Raw genomic sequence first — 16,116 nt, forward strand, 5'->3', positions numbered from 1 at the left:
CCCCCCGTCAGCGTTAGCCCCTTGATGATGATGATGTCTGTCTCTTCCTCTCTCTCTCTCTCTCTTTCTATCGCAACTCGTTGTTGCCGCGGTAACAGTGTGTCCAAATACAGTCATATGATTAATACTCGATTTGTAAAGACCTACAGTCAAAATAATATTCACATAAGATTATAATTATAAATTATAATTTAAGTATATATAACATATGATTTTTTTTTTCACGAAAATAGTTAGCTTTATAAACGTAGTAAAATACTTTTTTTGGGGCGCAATATTTTCGTCTGGAAATGTTTTTCATTAATGTTTTAGCTTGTAATTAAATTGTAACTGGTAACTGTCGCCTGTTGTACTATGCGTTTCGTATATTACTTAAAGATGAATTGCCTTAAATGGCATCTATCAAGTTCGAGCTCACAGCTATTGAAAGGCTCTGGGGACGAAATGGTGTCATGTATAGGCAAACACAAGGGGCTCAGTTCACAGCCGAATGATAGGCTCTGCCACTTCAAACGATGCCCACTTTCCAATACTTTTGGAGGAGGTAAATGGCATTCAAGCCAAGATATTGTTAAATCACTTCACATCACATATTCACCATGCAGTAGAAACATCCAAAAGTAGCGGGCAGTACCATTGACTTCTGGTACTGTGGTGGTCTGATTAATGCTAACAAACTGTCACAGCAAGAAAAGCAGCACTAAGGCAGTTGAAATGACGCCTCAGTGATGTGACCTTGATCTATTACAAAAGGACGCGAGTCAAAGCCAGGGGAGTACTAAAGGTAGATAGATGGATGCTGTGAAGACAGTATGTCTCCTCGATTAACTCCGGGTGCTTAAGATCACGGGAAAGAGCACATCTGTGTCCCCACCTGCTTTGAAGATAGAAGGCATAATCCTCACAGACAAAAAGATTTTGGGAAAATGAGGTGCAAATTCATGGCAGAAGTCTCTTCTAGAGCATCTAACACCGGTCGATTCTCCACCCTTGAGTCTGAACAGGAATAACAGTCTTCAGTAGGATTGTAGCACATTTTACATATAACTGTCCATTTTTGAGTAGGGAGGTGGACTCTGCTATGCAGCTCTTCTTGTGGAAGATCTCAATTTGAGTCTCTACAAGATTCTAGCTGTAGGAACTCCCCAGTTTCCCCCTTGGACCAATCTGGTAGAGTTGGATTTGGTCGGAATTCGGGAAGGGGGGGGGGGAGCCGAACCAGGGAAAACAGAGAGAGACCTCATCAGCACACTTCTAAGTACTAAAGATCCAATGCCAACATATCAGATGGTTCGAAAATGTGGGCTTTGCAGCAGTGAGCAGGAAGAACCTGCAGTTTTGGGAGTCTTTCCTCGCAGCCTCGATCTTCACTGCAGAGCAGTGGGGGCATACCTTTAGAAACAAACTGCGAGAGATTAGAGATGATCTTGGCAGTTGAGTGACCAGCGTCCATCCCAGGTGACAAGTAAAAGTTGAGTTAATAAGGCTGAGAATCATTTTGACTGCAGCAGTCAAAATGATTAGAGACCTTATAAACCATTCTATTGTAGTATATTGCGACTCTCGTAGTGCTTTCCAAGCAAATTGAGAGCTTAAACTCATCACATCCTGTGGTAAAGGAGGTTCAAAATGGCTTGCAGTAAATGTCTGCATGTAAGAGATAGCCATTTGGGGTGCCAGCGCATTAGTTTCCTCGGGAATGAACGACCCTGATCGGAGGGGCTAAGGCAGCAGCTACTCAGGGGCCCTGTGATGCTCATTTTCTTCTCACACACACCAACCCAGCATCGGAAGTTGTCTTCGTGACAGATGGAGGGAGCAAACTGCGAGAGATTAGAGATGACCTTAGCAGTTGGGTGTCCAGCGTCCATCCCAGCTGACAAGTTGTGTCAATAATAGAATCGGTCACACGAGCTTGACTAATGGGCTGAAAGTGAAGCACGCTGTAAGGGGCGCCAAGAGCCATTAACGGTCGCACATGTAGGGGAAAAGATGTGCAGCATTCTCAAACAAAGGAGTATGTATGAGTATGTATTTTGGTCCTCCATATTATTTTCCTAAGGGATACTAATACCTTGAAACAAACTTTAATTATGAAATAATTTGTGCAATTATTATTATACTTTCAAAACGTATCTTTATGCTTTGATTTTAATACAAAACATATTATTTATTTTTACTTCTAAAAGACATTATTCATTGATAGAGTTGTGAACGTCTTAAATATTGTAACTTTTTAATCACACAAGGTATTCGCCGCTAATGACCTTAGCTATTGAGGTGGCAGATAATTTTAACTAATCAATCGTCGAATGATTGAGTGAAGGCGTCTAAGCCAAGCTATCTGACATCAGTATATATGTGGATGAATTGTTCTAAAAGCGTCCCTTTGTGATGGGAAAAATCGGCATATTGCAGGCAGAAATCTTTTCCATTTTTCCATTAATCATTATTCATTAATAAAGACATTTCAGTAACATTCAGCGGTCCTTTTGTGACGATACTCCCAGACACCTGGTGGCACTGACTTTGATTTACATTTTCCTATTCATGTTATTCATTTCATTTTACTATAGTAGTTTTTTTCCCGGTTGCGTATCAGTATTCATGAATGCTCTGCGATTTTAGTCTTTTATCAGCGATAGCATTCAGAGGCTTATTTTAATTCAGTATCCATGACTGGATGGTACTCCCGAACACTCCGTGGAATTTATAATAATTGCAGTCGCGACATGTTTCCATTCCAGTGTAACATTGCGTTCTTTTTCACCGTTATTCTTTTTGTTCTTGTGTGTTTCAATATTCATGGATGCCCCTGCTATTGATTATTGTTATTATTGCTATTTAGTATTCAGCTCTGCGTTACTACCAATATCAGTAGTAACAAAAGCAGTAAAACAGAAACATTGTAATACTGTTATTATAATTATCATCATTATATTATTATTATTAATTATTATTATTATTATTATTATTATTATTATTATTATTTTTTATTATTATTATTTTTTATTATTATTAATTAATCATCATCATCTTTATCATTACTAATTTTAATTAGGCCTACTGCTATTATTTTTATTATGATCACAATTCATATTATAATCATCATCATTATTATTATCATCATTATTATTGCTTTTTGCTTATGTTATTGTTTTTGTTATAGTGATAATTATTATCATTATCACTGTCATTTATAGAACTTGCTGTTTATTGTTCTCACTCCCACTACCATCATCATTACCGCTAAAATTTTTTACCATCACCATCACCATCACCATCAGTGTCTCATAATTGCCATTATTGTCGTGATAATGTGAACAGGATCATCACAATTATGGTACTGATAATATGACTTCAGACAGTACTATTCTATCTAGTAATATTATCATTGCTAGTAGTGTTAACAGTTTCATTATCACTATTATCGTCATTGTCCTCATCATATCGCTTTAATTTGGTAAATACATAAATAAATTCATAGATAAATAAATAGGTGAATTGATAGATAAGTGGATAAATGATGAGTCAGTAAATATATATAAATAAAAAGATAAGTGAATAGACAAATAGAAAGATACAGTCCCTAATCGACTTATCACACTTGGCATCCGTCCATTTTTCCAGAAACGAATGAAAACGACAACTGCCTTGGCGGTGGGCGTGTCCCCCTCCTGGGGGCGTGGTCTTTTCGGGCATCGGGACTGGACTACCGCGCTGAAGATTACCAAAGTAACTGTTTTGTGGAATCCAGTGGAGTGTCATCGGTTGTCAAGTCCAGGATCATGTGTGCTATGCGGTGTACCATGGCGCGTTGTTCTCGCTTCAATTTCTTGGGTCTGTGTTCTGTTATTGTAGGTAGTATGATTTCAGTTATTTTTTTTTATTATCATCATTAGTGTTATCGTCATCATCATTAGCATTACGATCTTCATTGTTGTTGTCATCATCCTTAGTGTTACCATCATCATTAGTGTTATCTTTACCATTAGTGTTATCATCATTAACATCATTAGTGTTATCATCATCATTAAATCAAACAGCTTGATATTGTTGAATTTGCATGTATAGTTTAACAAGGAAAATAACCAGTGATCAAAATCTGATATATATATAGAGCATTCATTTTACTAACCTTTAAAATTTAGCAAATTTGGGTTTGGGGACAGCTCCATTATTTGAAAATGCACGCACACCGAATACTTTAAACAGCACTAGTACTAGCGACTCTAATTATTCTACTAACATTCCCTTTTCCCCTCCATAAACAGAAGGAAACTGTACACTTTTCGACCAGGGGCTGGCCAGCGCGGCAGCCAGTCGTACCTACCGGAAGTTAATGGCTGTCGATGTTGCCTTTAACAAAACCACTTTAGCTTCTGGTTATCACACAATGTAAGTAGAGTGATGATCCAGTGATAACGTTCTTTCATTAATGATCAAGGCAGTGTACGATAAACGGGTGCGATATGATAGATCATACGAAAACCTGGATTTTGGTATAACCAAGAGTGATCGATTTTTGACGTTCGGAACAGTAAACTATCAGCTAATGATCCTGTTTTGCCATGAATCAGCTATACTGCCGATCGAGCTGTCGACGGAGACCTAGAGACGCAGTTTCATTCCCTTGGGCGGAGCACTCCATGGTGGCGGGTGGACCTTGGTGAAAACTATTGCATTCAGACCATCGATGTCTTGCCTCACAAAGATGTCCCACACTGGTTTCGTTCCGTTGAGGTTTTTATTTCTTTTAGTTTTTACAAAGTCATACTTTCTCTAATGCAGGTGACTCTTTGTTGTTCAGAAAAGAAAACTGGACATATATCATACATGCTCTTCCTTTTTTGTTGAAAAGGTCTTTCAAAATATTGATTATATTTCTAAGAATTCATAACTGAACTGAATAACAGGAAGCTAAGAAATGCTATTGGCAGAAGAAAGTCTTTGTTTATGAATATCTTTTATGTGAAATTAAACCTTATTACTAAGTATTACTTGGAATGAGAAAAAAAGTGAATTCATCCAACAGACTATACTGCCCTTCCCTTACCCAACTCGAGCGTTTCTGTCCAAAGATCCGTGCCGGTGTGAGTCCAGCTGAAGGGGACTTCTCTGGCTACACTCTCATAGCCTCCTTTGCCGGCCTTACAGTGGTGTCGGCAGGTGAGTGAAAGCGCTCTTCAAGAAGCACTTCCGAGAATTTTCTGCTGTGTGAATTGAATTATGATTATGATTGTAGTTCTAACTGAAAGATGTTTCGAGAGTCTGTGAAGAGTAAATTGGAATTATGGTCATAGTCTTGCCCCGAATACTTACCGCCATGAATGGTTTACGGTTGATTTTCGTCCCCGTTATTGAGTTGGTTTTCTTGGTTAAGGGCTCATTGAGAATAAAATTGTAATAAAGTTAGTTAATGGATAATTTTTTGGAGTATGATTTGAGTAAAAAAATAATTAGGATCAGACTGAGAAAGGGCGTGGAACAGTCAGATTGCTAGTGTCTGTGCATTGAGTTCCTGAATTCCTCCGTGTGCAAGGAAGGGCCAAGGATTTCAACTCTGAACAGCTAGAGTGACAGCCGAGAATGCTAACGCTTCATCGCACACCACACGTATTAAGGCCGAAGAGGGTAGATTGTTTGGGGGAAATTAAAAGTATATAAATATAGATTATAGGTGATTTTAGAGGTAGAATAAATAGACTTCTTAGTCCGAGTGATGAGCGTAGATCAATGCAAGCTTACTGTCAGGGGTCTCTCTTTGTTTCTCCGGAGACGTAGTGTTTTCATAACCCAATTGTATATTCACAAATATTAACAAATGAAGCATTCATAAATAGTCCTAAACGAGCGTGTTCGTGGTACCGGGAGTTTGGGCACGGAGGTGGGTGGCGCTAAGATATGTGCTTGACCAGGAGCTAGAGATTTTGGAGCAAAAGCCTGGATTGGATCTATTGTATTTCTCGTTGACTCATGGGCTATCTATATTGAAGGAGGATGTGATCAGTCGAGAAGATTTGACCCAAGTGAGCGTCCGTGCAGAGGGGTCATGACATTGCTTCGCTGGCGGGAACTAAACTCCTTTCACACGCGCAAACGAACACGCACACACAACAAAAGCAAATGCATCGATTGATCTGAAACCAGCATCATAACCATCACCAGATGAAAAACAACAACAACTTTACTTGTGTGTGTGTGTGTGTGTGTGTGTGTGTGTATGTATTGTATTCCATCTGCCTATTCACTTTAATGATAGTGATAATAATATGAAACGTCTCGCAATGCTATTTGATAACGTTATCATCATATTAATCCCTCCCTCTTTTCTTTCTCCAGACTTCTTTTCACACCACCCGGGCCTCTGGAAGTCAGGTACATCAGCATCCAGCTATTTGCTTCTGAGTTTCTGAATTTACAGGATGTTAAAGTGATGGTGTTGATGATGTAAGATCCAGAGAGGTGAGCATAAGGAGAGGATGAAGACAAAAAGGAAGATGATGAAGTAGAAGAAGAAGACAACGAAGAAGAAGAAGGCAACGAGGAGAAGACAAAGAAGAAGAAGGAGGAGAAGAGAAGAAAATAAATGTGATGGTTTCATTCGTGTGATTACATATTAGTTGAACTTATAGGGATACTTAACTACTTTGAAATAGCAGTAAATGATGGTGTTATAATTCTTACTATAATTATATCATCATCAACATCATCATCATCATCATCATCATCATCATCATCATCATCATCATCATCATCATCATCATCATCATCATCATCATCATCATCATCGTCATCATCATTCTTATTATTATCATTATTACCTTTATTATCATTATTATCATTATTGATATTATTAATGTTGCTAGTAGTATTAGTAGTATCATGATTATTATTACTGTTATTATCACTACTGCTATTATTATTATCTTCATCATTACCTTTATTATCATCAGTATTGTTACCAATCTTATTTTTAACATTTCATTGTTGATATTTTCATTATCCTCATTATTATTCTCATCATCGTTATTATTGATAATATCACTATTATTATAATTATTATTATTATTATTATTATTATTATTATTATCATTGTTAATATTGTTATTGTTATTATCATTGTTATGATATTATCATAATTTCTATCATTATCATCATTACTGTTATGATTATTAATGTTATTACTATATTTATTATCATTATCAATGTTATGATCATTATTATCTTTAGTCTCGGTTATTTTTAATATTTATTATAAATTATCATAATATCATTATTATCATCATTATTTTTTTTTTATTTTTATTATTATTATTATTATCATTATTTTCTCATTATTATCATTATATTATTATTAATGTCATTACTAATTATTATTATCATTATTATCATTATCATTATGATTATCATTATCATTACATTATCATTTATCCTCATCATCATCATTATTATCATCATCATCATCATTATCATCATTATTATCATTATCATTATTATTATTATTATTATTATCATTATTTTATTATTATTATTATTATTATTATTATTATTATTATTATTAGTAATAGTATTAGTAATATTGTTGTTATCATTACTAGCGTTATAATTATTTTTGGGTATTATCAATATTGTTAGTAATAGTATCATGATTATTTTTACTGTTATTAACATTACTATTATTGTTATCATCTTCATCATTACCGTTATTATCATCGTATTGGCTATCATCGTTATTATTATTATTATCAATATTACCATCACTACTACTACTACTGCTGTTATCATCATTATCATAGTAAGATCTTGTTTTCTATTATGTTTAAATTTTTGTCATTTTTTATAACTATCGTTAGTCATTGATTATTACTTCTCTTAATAATTCTATTAAAACTATAATATGTCACTGTCATCATTACTGTTATGTCTATTGTTATAATGATTAGATCCTTAATGCTTACGTGATTTATGGTGTGGATTTGACATGTCGTTATGCATATTATTCACCTTAACTCAGTGCTTGCAGCATTATTTTTTCAAGTTCTTATTCTGCCACGCAATAAATGCTTCATAGTGCAAAAATTCGAACAAATTAACCTTTTGGGTTTTAACTTCCATTAGCTTCCCGGTATAGCGTGTGGGCCTTTAAAGGGTTTCCCGGGGGTATTGCTGTACCGAATAAGTAAGTACAGTATGCTAAAAAATGGGCTCGAGGGGGATATGTATTACCAAATGGAGTACAAAGGCAGAAAGATGACCAGATTACAGGGTGGATAAATGGGTATAGCTATTCTGACAGATGGATAGAAAGGGAATAACTTTGAATAGGACAAAGAGAAAAAGAAGTTTAAATCCATAGTTTATACTTTTGCAAGAGTTTATAGAAGATAAAATATATACTGAATAGGAAAAAAAGGGAGATATGGATCCCCTTAATATTGGGGAAATAATAAGTAAAAACCTGAGTGAAATGAATGGCTTGATGGCAAAAGCATCCCTACATGGGAGAAATTGAAAAAAACAGAAATAGACGGCATAGATAGTTCGAAAAGGGTAGAGAAAAAACCATGACTAAAGTTTGTACTAAAATTACTGTAGAAGGATAGAGAAATAAAACAGACGTAGTAAAAATGAGATAGAATAGTAAATTGAGAAAACTAAAAGGAAATCCCGGAACATTAAATAGAAGGGACATGGGTAAAACTATTAAATATTTATATTTTATATATAATATATATATATAAAATTATATATTATATAAAAACAAAACAAAAAAAGAAAGAAAAAAAGGAACCTAAAACCACAGAGCTACAATTGAAGCGGGGTTCACACCTTAGTATTTTTAAATGACCCTTTTTCTGGTTGGGGAAAATAAAGGGGCTAGGAACTGAGGCAATCAGGTCAACCAATTTTAGAAAAACATACTTGACTCGGGTACTTATTACACTTCAAAATAAATCATGCAGCTCGTTGCTTTAAAAGAAAAAAATTTGCCACTAAAAATCTCGTTTTTTGGGTAGCTTTTTTACAATCCGCCCCCTACATTTAAAATTTTTTATTCCCCTAAAGCAAAATAAAAAAAAGGGTTCCTGCAAATTTGGTCAGAATTTTAATCTACAGAAATTTGGGATTTAAAATTTCTTATGTTATAGTTAGTTTTTTTTAGGGTTGAGTTTCTCTCTTTTTCTTTACCCCCCTTTTTTGTCTCTCTCTCCCTCTTTCCCTCTTTTTTTTCCCTCTCATTCTTTTTCCTACCTTTCGCCTCTCAATCATAATCCACTTAATTTGGGGTGAAAACAAATGGGGGGTTGGATATAAACTAATGAAAGTTTTAAATTTATACTAACCATAAAAAGTTATTAGCTTATAAAAATATTTTCTTGCAAAAACTTTTTTTTTCTCTTCAGATTCAAGATAAAGGATAAATTTTTTTTTCCCCCCTTCCCTTTCTTTTTTTGCGTATGTGTGTGGTGTGTGTTTGTGTGGGGTGTGTGTGTGTGGTGTGTGTGTTTGTTGGGGTGTTTGGGGGTTGTATGTCTGTGTGTGTTGGGGTTTGTGGGTGTATGTGTGTGTGTGTGGGGGTTTTGTGTGTATGTGTGGTGTGTGGGTGGGGTGGGGTGTGTTGTGTGTGTGGTTTTTGGTGTTTTGTGGTGTGTGTGTGTGTGTGTGTGTGCGTGCGTGCGTGCTTTGTGTGGGGTGTGTGTGTGTATGTGTTGTGTGTGTGTGTGTGGTGCGTGCGTGCGGGGCGTGCGTGCGTGCGGGGTTGTTTTGTGTATGTGGGTGTGGGGGGAAAACAAATTTAACCCACTGATTTGATATTTCCTTTGCTTTTTCCCTGCCTTAAAATAGGGCATTAAAAAAATCCTGTAAATAAAAGCATTCGAATAATGTAAATTAAAATGAAGCAAAGCTTTCACAAAACCAAACACACTCACACCACACACACACACACACACACACACCCACACCCACCCCCAACACACCCCTCCCCTCACACTCCACCCTAAAAACCACACCACACTCACACACCCCCCCCCACACACACACTCACACACACCCTCACCCCCCCCCCCCCACCCCACACACTCTATCTCTCTCTCTCCCACCACACGCACGCACGCACACACACACCCCCCACACACACAAAACCACACACACAAACACCCACACACACACACCCACACACACACACACACACGCACACACACACACCGCCGAACACACACACACACACACACCACACACACAAACACCATGCATATAAAATACATGCCACACACAAAATTATATATTATAATAAAAATATATTTTATTATATTTTAAATGTATATGTATATATATATTATTTTAAAAGTATATGAAATAATATATATATATATATTTTATATATATTTTAATAAAATATATATATATATATTATATATATATAGCACGCACATGGCACACATAACCCCCCTACCAAACCACACACCACACCACACACACACACACACACAACACACACACACACACATATATTATATAATATATAATATTATATATATATATATAATATTTTAATTATTATATATTATTTTTTATATATAATGTAAATCTACATACATAGGGCATATTATATATATATATATATATATATAATTTATATATATATATATTTTATATAAAATATAAAATTACACACCACACAAACTTCTTCTTCTTCTTGGGCAACGGGCTTTCCAGGGTTCATCATGGGTCGCCGGTGCGGATCTCTTCGTTTTTTTAATCCAAAACCCATATTTTTGATTGGCACTTCTAAAAGGGCCCGGGAAATCCCTTCCTGACCCCACCACGGGATGTCGGGGGGTTGGAACCTAGCCCTTGCCTAAATAGGCGTACCCTACAAGGCAGCAAGGGCTTTTGGACTAAAAGATTCCCTTTTTTTAAAGCCTTTCCCTAAAGGGGCCCTTACCCTAAAAGGCGGGCGGGGGGGATCCCTTTTAAACGCAACCCGGGAAATGACACACACACAAAACAAAAAATTACTGAAAATTAATAAATCACATCCTTTCGCCTCAGTAGAGTAGAAAAATATACGATATAGGATATTTTTAAGTTATCTCTTATGTTTGGTATGGGAGGCGGTTTTTTTTATTTTTGTTTTCTAAATTACCCTGTGTGCAAAGATTTGGAGGGGGTTTCCCATCCTATGGCATTTGCGGGTTGGAACGTAGAGAGAGAAAGAGAGAGAGAGTTATAATAAAAGGGTTTATATTCTAAGCCCTTTTCTGAAAATTAACTTCTGCCTAATATTACTTCGAAAGTATAAAAATTCGGGAAAATTCTAAAAGTTCTAAAGATCACATTGGGAAAATACGGGGCTTACGAAGCCATTTTACTTACACTAATTTAAACTATATCTTTTCTCTTTTAAAATGAAAAGGGTTTGTATGATCCCTTTGAAGCGAAATAAGACTCGATGTCGATTTTCTTTACTAACTTGGGTGCCCTTAAAACCTGCCTCGTTGATAACCCCCGGGGATGACCCAAACCGCAGTACATCGTCAACAGATAGGGAATGTTGCAGGAACCATGTGTCAACCTCAACCTCTTCAACCCCAAACCCCGGAACGTGGCGGGGGTTGACGGTTTTGGGTTCGGGGAAAACATTTGCATCAGCTCTCAGCTGATAGACCGTCCGGAAAGGGAAAGCACTGGAGACTGTATACTTGAAAGGGCTTCATTCCGGGACTTCCTTCCTTCAAAAGATCCTTCATACCTCGCATGACGTGGGGCCGGGAAACTTTTGGGCTCACACTGTTGACTCGGGAAGCTACCTCGACAAGGTCAGTCAAGATTAAAATCAAAAATCTGGAAATTTTTTTAAAAATTTTATTTAACGCTGTATAGATCCACTTTAATCACTCATTGTGTTGCCGTTTAAATCCAAAACCCCATGTTTGAAAACATTTAAACTTTTTAAACCTAGGCAAACTATTAAAAAAGGGCAGGTATAAACCCATTCCCCCATGTTTCCCCAAACATGGAAAAAAAGCTTATTTGCATGTCCCCCTATTTCAAGATGAAGAGATTCTTACAAGGTCCTTACACAAAGAATGCATGATTTTCCCTTTGTTTCCTCTTGATTAAATTCACCCCAAACCCAAAGAAAACCAATGGGAAGACCCAGACCCCTATATAACCTTCAAATTTCCACTCCGATGTAAGTGACAGGCCTCACAACACGATAGGACAAGTATCACCCCGGGGGTCATCCATTTTCTTGTCATCTTTTTTTAACATGTACAAAAAAAAACTCTTTCCCCCAAAAACCACCTTCCCTCCACCAAGTGTAAAAAGAAAAAAAAAGAAAAAAATAACCTCTGCCACGGATCTAAAGGCTACCCCGAAAATGAAGATTCGAGCATGGCAACCATATTGGAACACCCACAGGGGCTTATACAATGCGGTTTCCCAAATTTTTTTCTCCGGGGGTTTTCTTTTTGGGGGGGAAGGAAAAAAATTAATTCAAAAAAATAAATGTTGTTCAAGTGCCCTTTATTGGAAAAAAAAATCTCTCTACCTTGCTCTTCGCTTGTTAGATTTTCCTATCTATATGTTCTCCCAATTTTCCCTTTTGTCTCAGCCCTCTCTACCCTTCCCAAAAAAAAATCCCCTTTCTTTAAATTTAAAACCCTTTTTCCTGGGTACTTTACTTTCCCGTTATAAACCTTTTCAAGACCACCCCATATCCCGAGAAAAAAATGTAAGTTAAATTAAAAATTTCAGAAATTTTTTTCTTTTCTTGGGGGGAAATTCCTTGGGCACCATAAATTTAATTTATGAAATTGATAAAAAAAATTTTGTGGGGCTAGTGTTTAAAAAATATAAATAACAATGTAAAATCTACTGCCATTAATATTTTTTCGTGCACAAAAATTTTTTAAAATCATAGTAAACTAAAGCAAAAAATTAGGGTTTTTAAATAAAATTTTAAAAAGTATTATATTAATAGTAGTAGTGGGGGTGGGGTATTTTTTTAATCCGTACCCAATTTTAAATTTCTTTTTCCTAAGGGGTTCCGGGCATTTTGGATTCCTAAAATGGTGGAAAATTTGAAACTGACTTCTCGTATATACACCTGGGAAATTATCGTATGAAAAAATTTTTTAAAATATTTTATATATAAAATTATATATATATATAATATTTATATATATATATATATATATTTATATATTTTATTTATATCAAATAAAACGTAAAAAAAGAATGGGGTTTGTTTCGAGGAGAATGAATCTATTTGGAGCTAAACGAAAGCTTTTTATTTATAAAGTTCGTGACTTCTAAGCCCGCAACTTCGTAAAAATATAAAGTTTGTAAAAAAGAAAAAAAAAACAAAAAATTTTAAAAAGACCTAAAACCCAAAAATAAAACAAAAAAAAACATACTTAATTTTACAGTAAACAAAAGCACTAAAAAAAATTTTTACTTTAAACGATATTTTTTAAAATAGAATAAGCTGGCGGTAAGTGGGAAGATTGGGGGAGGCCACCTTAAGTATTATTAAAAAAGTTATAGAAAAATAATGATCACTTCATTATGATACTATTGGGATAAAACCGTAGCAGAAAAGGGTATTAATGTTACACTAATAAAACCTATAAATAATAATAATGCTAATCATAATAAAAATCATTAATCATTACAAAATAACATTAAGGATAATGATTATTTTAATGGGTTTTGGGGGGTGGGTAAGCCTCCAAGTCGTGCTGGTTCCAAGCCCGGATAAAAAAGAAAAAAATTCCCTAAATGGTAACACCGGCACTCTCCGGGGAAAAGGGAAACGGGGGCCCCAAACCACGTATTTCATTTCCAAGACATCACAACAAAAAACCCTAAAATTTAAAGTATATCTGTGACCACGGCGGTTCAAACAAAAACCCACCTTTAAAAAATAGCCCCGCTGTGGCCGAGGGGTTAGAGCATGGGGGGACTCAAAAAACTGTCACAAAACGGCAATCTGATTTCGGGGGTTGGGAGTCCCCGGGCCGGGTGGGGTTTTTTCCCTTTGGGGAAAGGAATTTCACCTCGATTGCCTCCCCTACCACGGGGGGGGAAAACCCAGCCCAAGTCAGTGCCGGTTCCAGAACCGGGTAAATAGTTTTGGGCGGAAGAAACCGGAAAAACCAAACCGCTCTAAATTGCCAAAAAAACGGGAAAAACCCATGATCGCCCAACATCCTTGGGGGACAGGGCCCTATAAGAAAATAATCCCTAATGTATTACCTATAGAAAGGGGAAAGGAACTTTTCGTTATCATAAATAAATACAAAATTTTGGTTTTTTACTTCGGGGTTAATTTAAAACAATACTAAAGAAAATTATACAAAAAATTTAAATCCATCTAGCAAATTTTTCACGATTACTCTCTTTGGCTAAACGCGGTGACTTTCATTAGCTGTGCCCCTTTTTTTTTTCCCCCAACAATTTAAGAAATATTTTATGGTAATGTTGCTTCAGGGGCTTTCACTAAATTTGGGATCAGAAAAAACTAGGGCCCAAAATATCAAAAACCAAAAACCAAGAAAAAAAGTGAAGATACTGAATATTTGAATGAATAAAGGTGATGAGGCAGGGTAGCTCAGAATTGCCAACTAGGAATTACATAAAGATCAATTTTTTTATACCTGTGTAAAGATCCCTTTGATATTCATTAGAAAATGTTTATATAAAAGTAGTAGCAGGATTGGGGGGGTCCAGGGTTCTAAAGATTTTCAAATATGAACCCCTAGGGGCCCAGGGCATCACCCAGGGGTCAAAGGGACCTTTAAACCCCCAAATTTTAAAAGTCCCCGAAAAATTATATTTTTTAAAAATCGAAAATTAGACACCATTAGATTTTTTTTTAAAATCATTAAATTTTCTTCACAGCAACAGGTAAAAATTCAAAAATCAGAATTTCAGAAACCCCTGGCAATACAAACCCAAAAACCCCCCCCCCTCCCTCATCGTCCCTACAGGATCCCCCAAACCCCCCCTCTCCTCGCTACAGGAAGGCGGGGAGTTAGTACACTCTCATCCCCCAGTGTTATTCGTGACTGACTTTTTGTGAATCGAAGCTCGAAGGGTTCTGTTTCGGTTTTTATCATACTGTATTTCCAAATACGACCCACTCCCACTGCTACAAAACTCAGACCCTTGAATAAAAGGCTGGGGGGGCGATATTAAAATTTAAACTTCATTGGGGATTGACGTGATGTTTTTTTTCATGTATTTAAAGATAAAAATAATAAATTTTTATTATAATTAAGTATTAATAAAGATAATAAAGATGATGGTGTTTCATGGAAAAGATAAAAAATAATAACAAAAAACAACAAACAACAACAATAATAATAATAATAAAAAATAAAAATAATAATGATAATGATAATTAAAAATAAAAGATAATAAATTTAAAAATAAATAATAATAATAAAAATAATAATAATAAATAATAATAATAATAATAATAAAAAAAAAAACAACAACAACAAAAAACAAACAACAACAACGATAAAATGATAATTTAATGGGGTAATGATAAAGATAATGTAATGGAAAAAATGAATAAATAAAAATAAAAATAATAATAATAAAAAAATAAAAATAAAATAATAATGATAATAACATCATAATACCCAGATGATGATGAGATGATGATGAGATAATAAAAATATAAAATATAATATAATAATAATATAAATAATAAAAAATAACAAAAATAATAATAAAAATAAAATAAATAAATAATAATTAAAAATAAAAAAATAATAGTAATAAAAATAATAGTAATAAAAATTAGTAAAAATAATAATAATTTAAAAATTGGGGAATATTAAAAATAATGATTGATTTAATTAAAAATAAAAATAATAATAACAAAACAATAATAATAATTAATAATAATAATAATAATATAATAAAAATAAAAATAATAATAAAAATAAAAATTTAAAGGAAAGATGATGATGAAAAATAATAAAAAATTTTAAACATAAAAAAAAAATTATTGGGGTGTTGATGAAGAAAAATTAAAAATTAATAATGAAGTAGAATAAAAAGATTATGACATGATGATGATGATAATGA

The 16,116-nt window shown here is 34.7% G+C and overlaps 1 protein-coding gene across 1 annotated transcript in view; it reads left to right on the forward strand.

Moving 5' to 3' along the window:
• Positions 1-5,177, forward strand: part of LOC119576619 — a gene marked incomplete in the record, with an annotated part of 33,083 nt that extends 27,906 nt beyond the window's left edge. Inside the window, 3 exon segments of the mRNA XM_037924278.1 lie at positions 4,275-4,398; positions 4,581-4,743; positions 5,082-5,177. Of these exon segments, the coding sequence (XP_037780206.1) occupies positions 4,275-4,398; positions 4,581-4,743; positions 5,082-5,177 (383 nt within the window).
• Positions 5,178-16,116: the final 10,939 nt, after the last annotated feature.

Source organism: Penaeus monodon, chromosome 9 (genome assembly GCF_015228065.2).
Source record: "Penaeus monodon isolate SGIC_2016 chromosome 9, NSTDA_Pmon_1, whole genome shotgun sequence".
NCBI classification, from domain to species: domain Eukaryota; kingdom Metazoa; phylum Arthropoda; class Malacostraca; order Decapoda; family Penaeidae; genus Penaeus; species Penaeus monodon.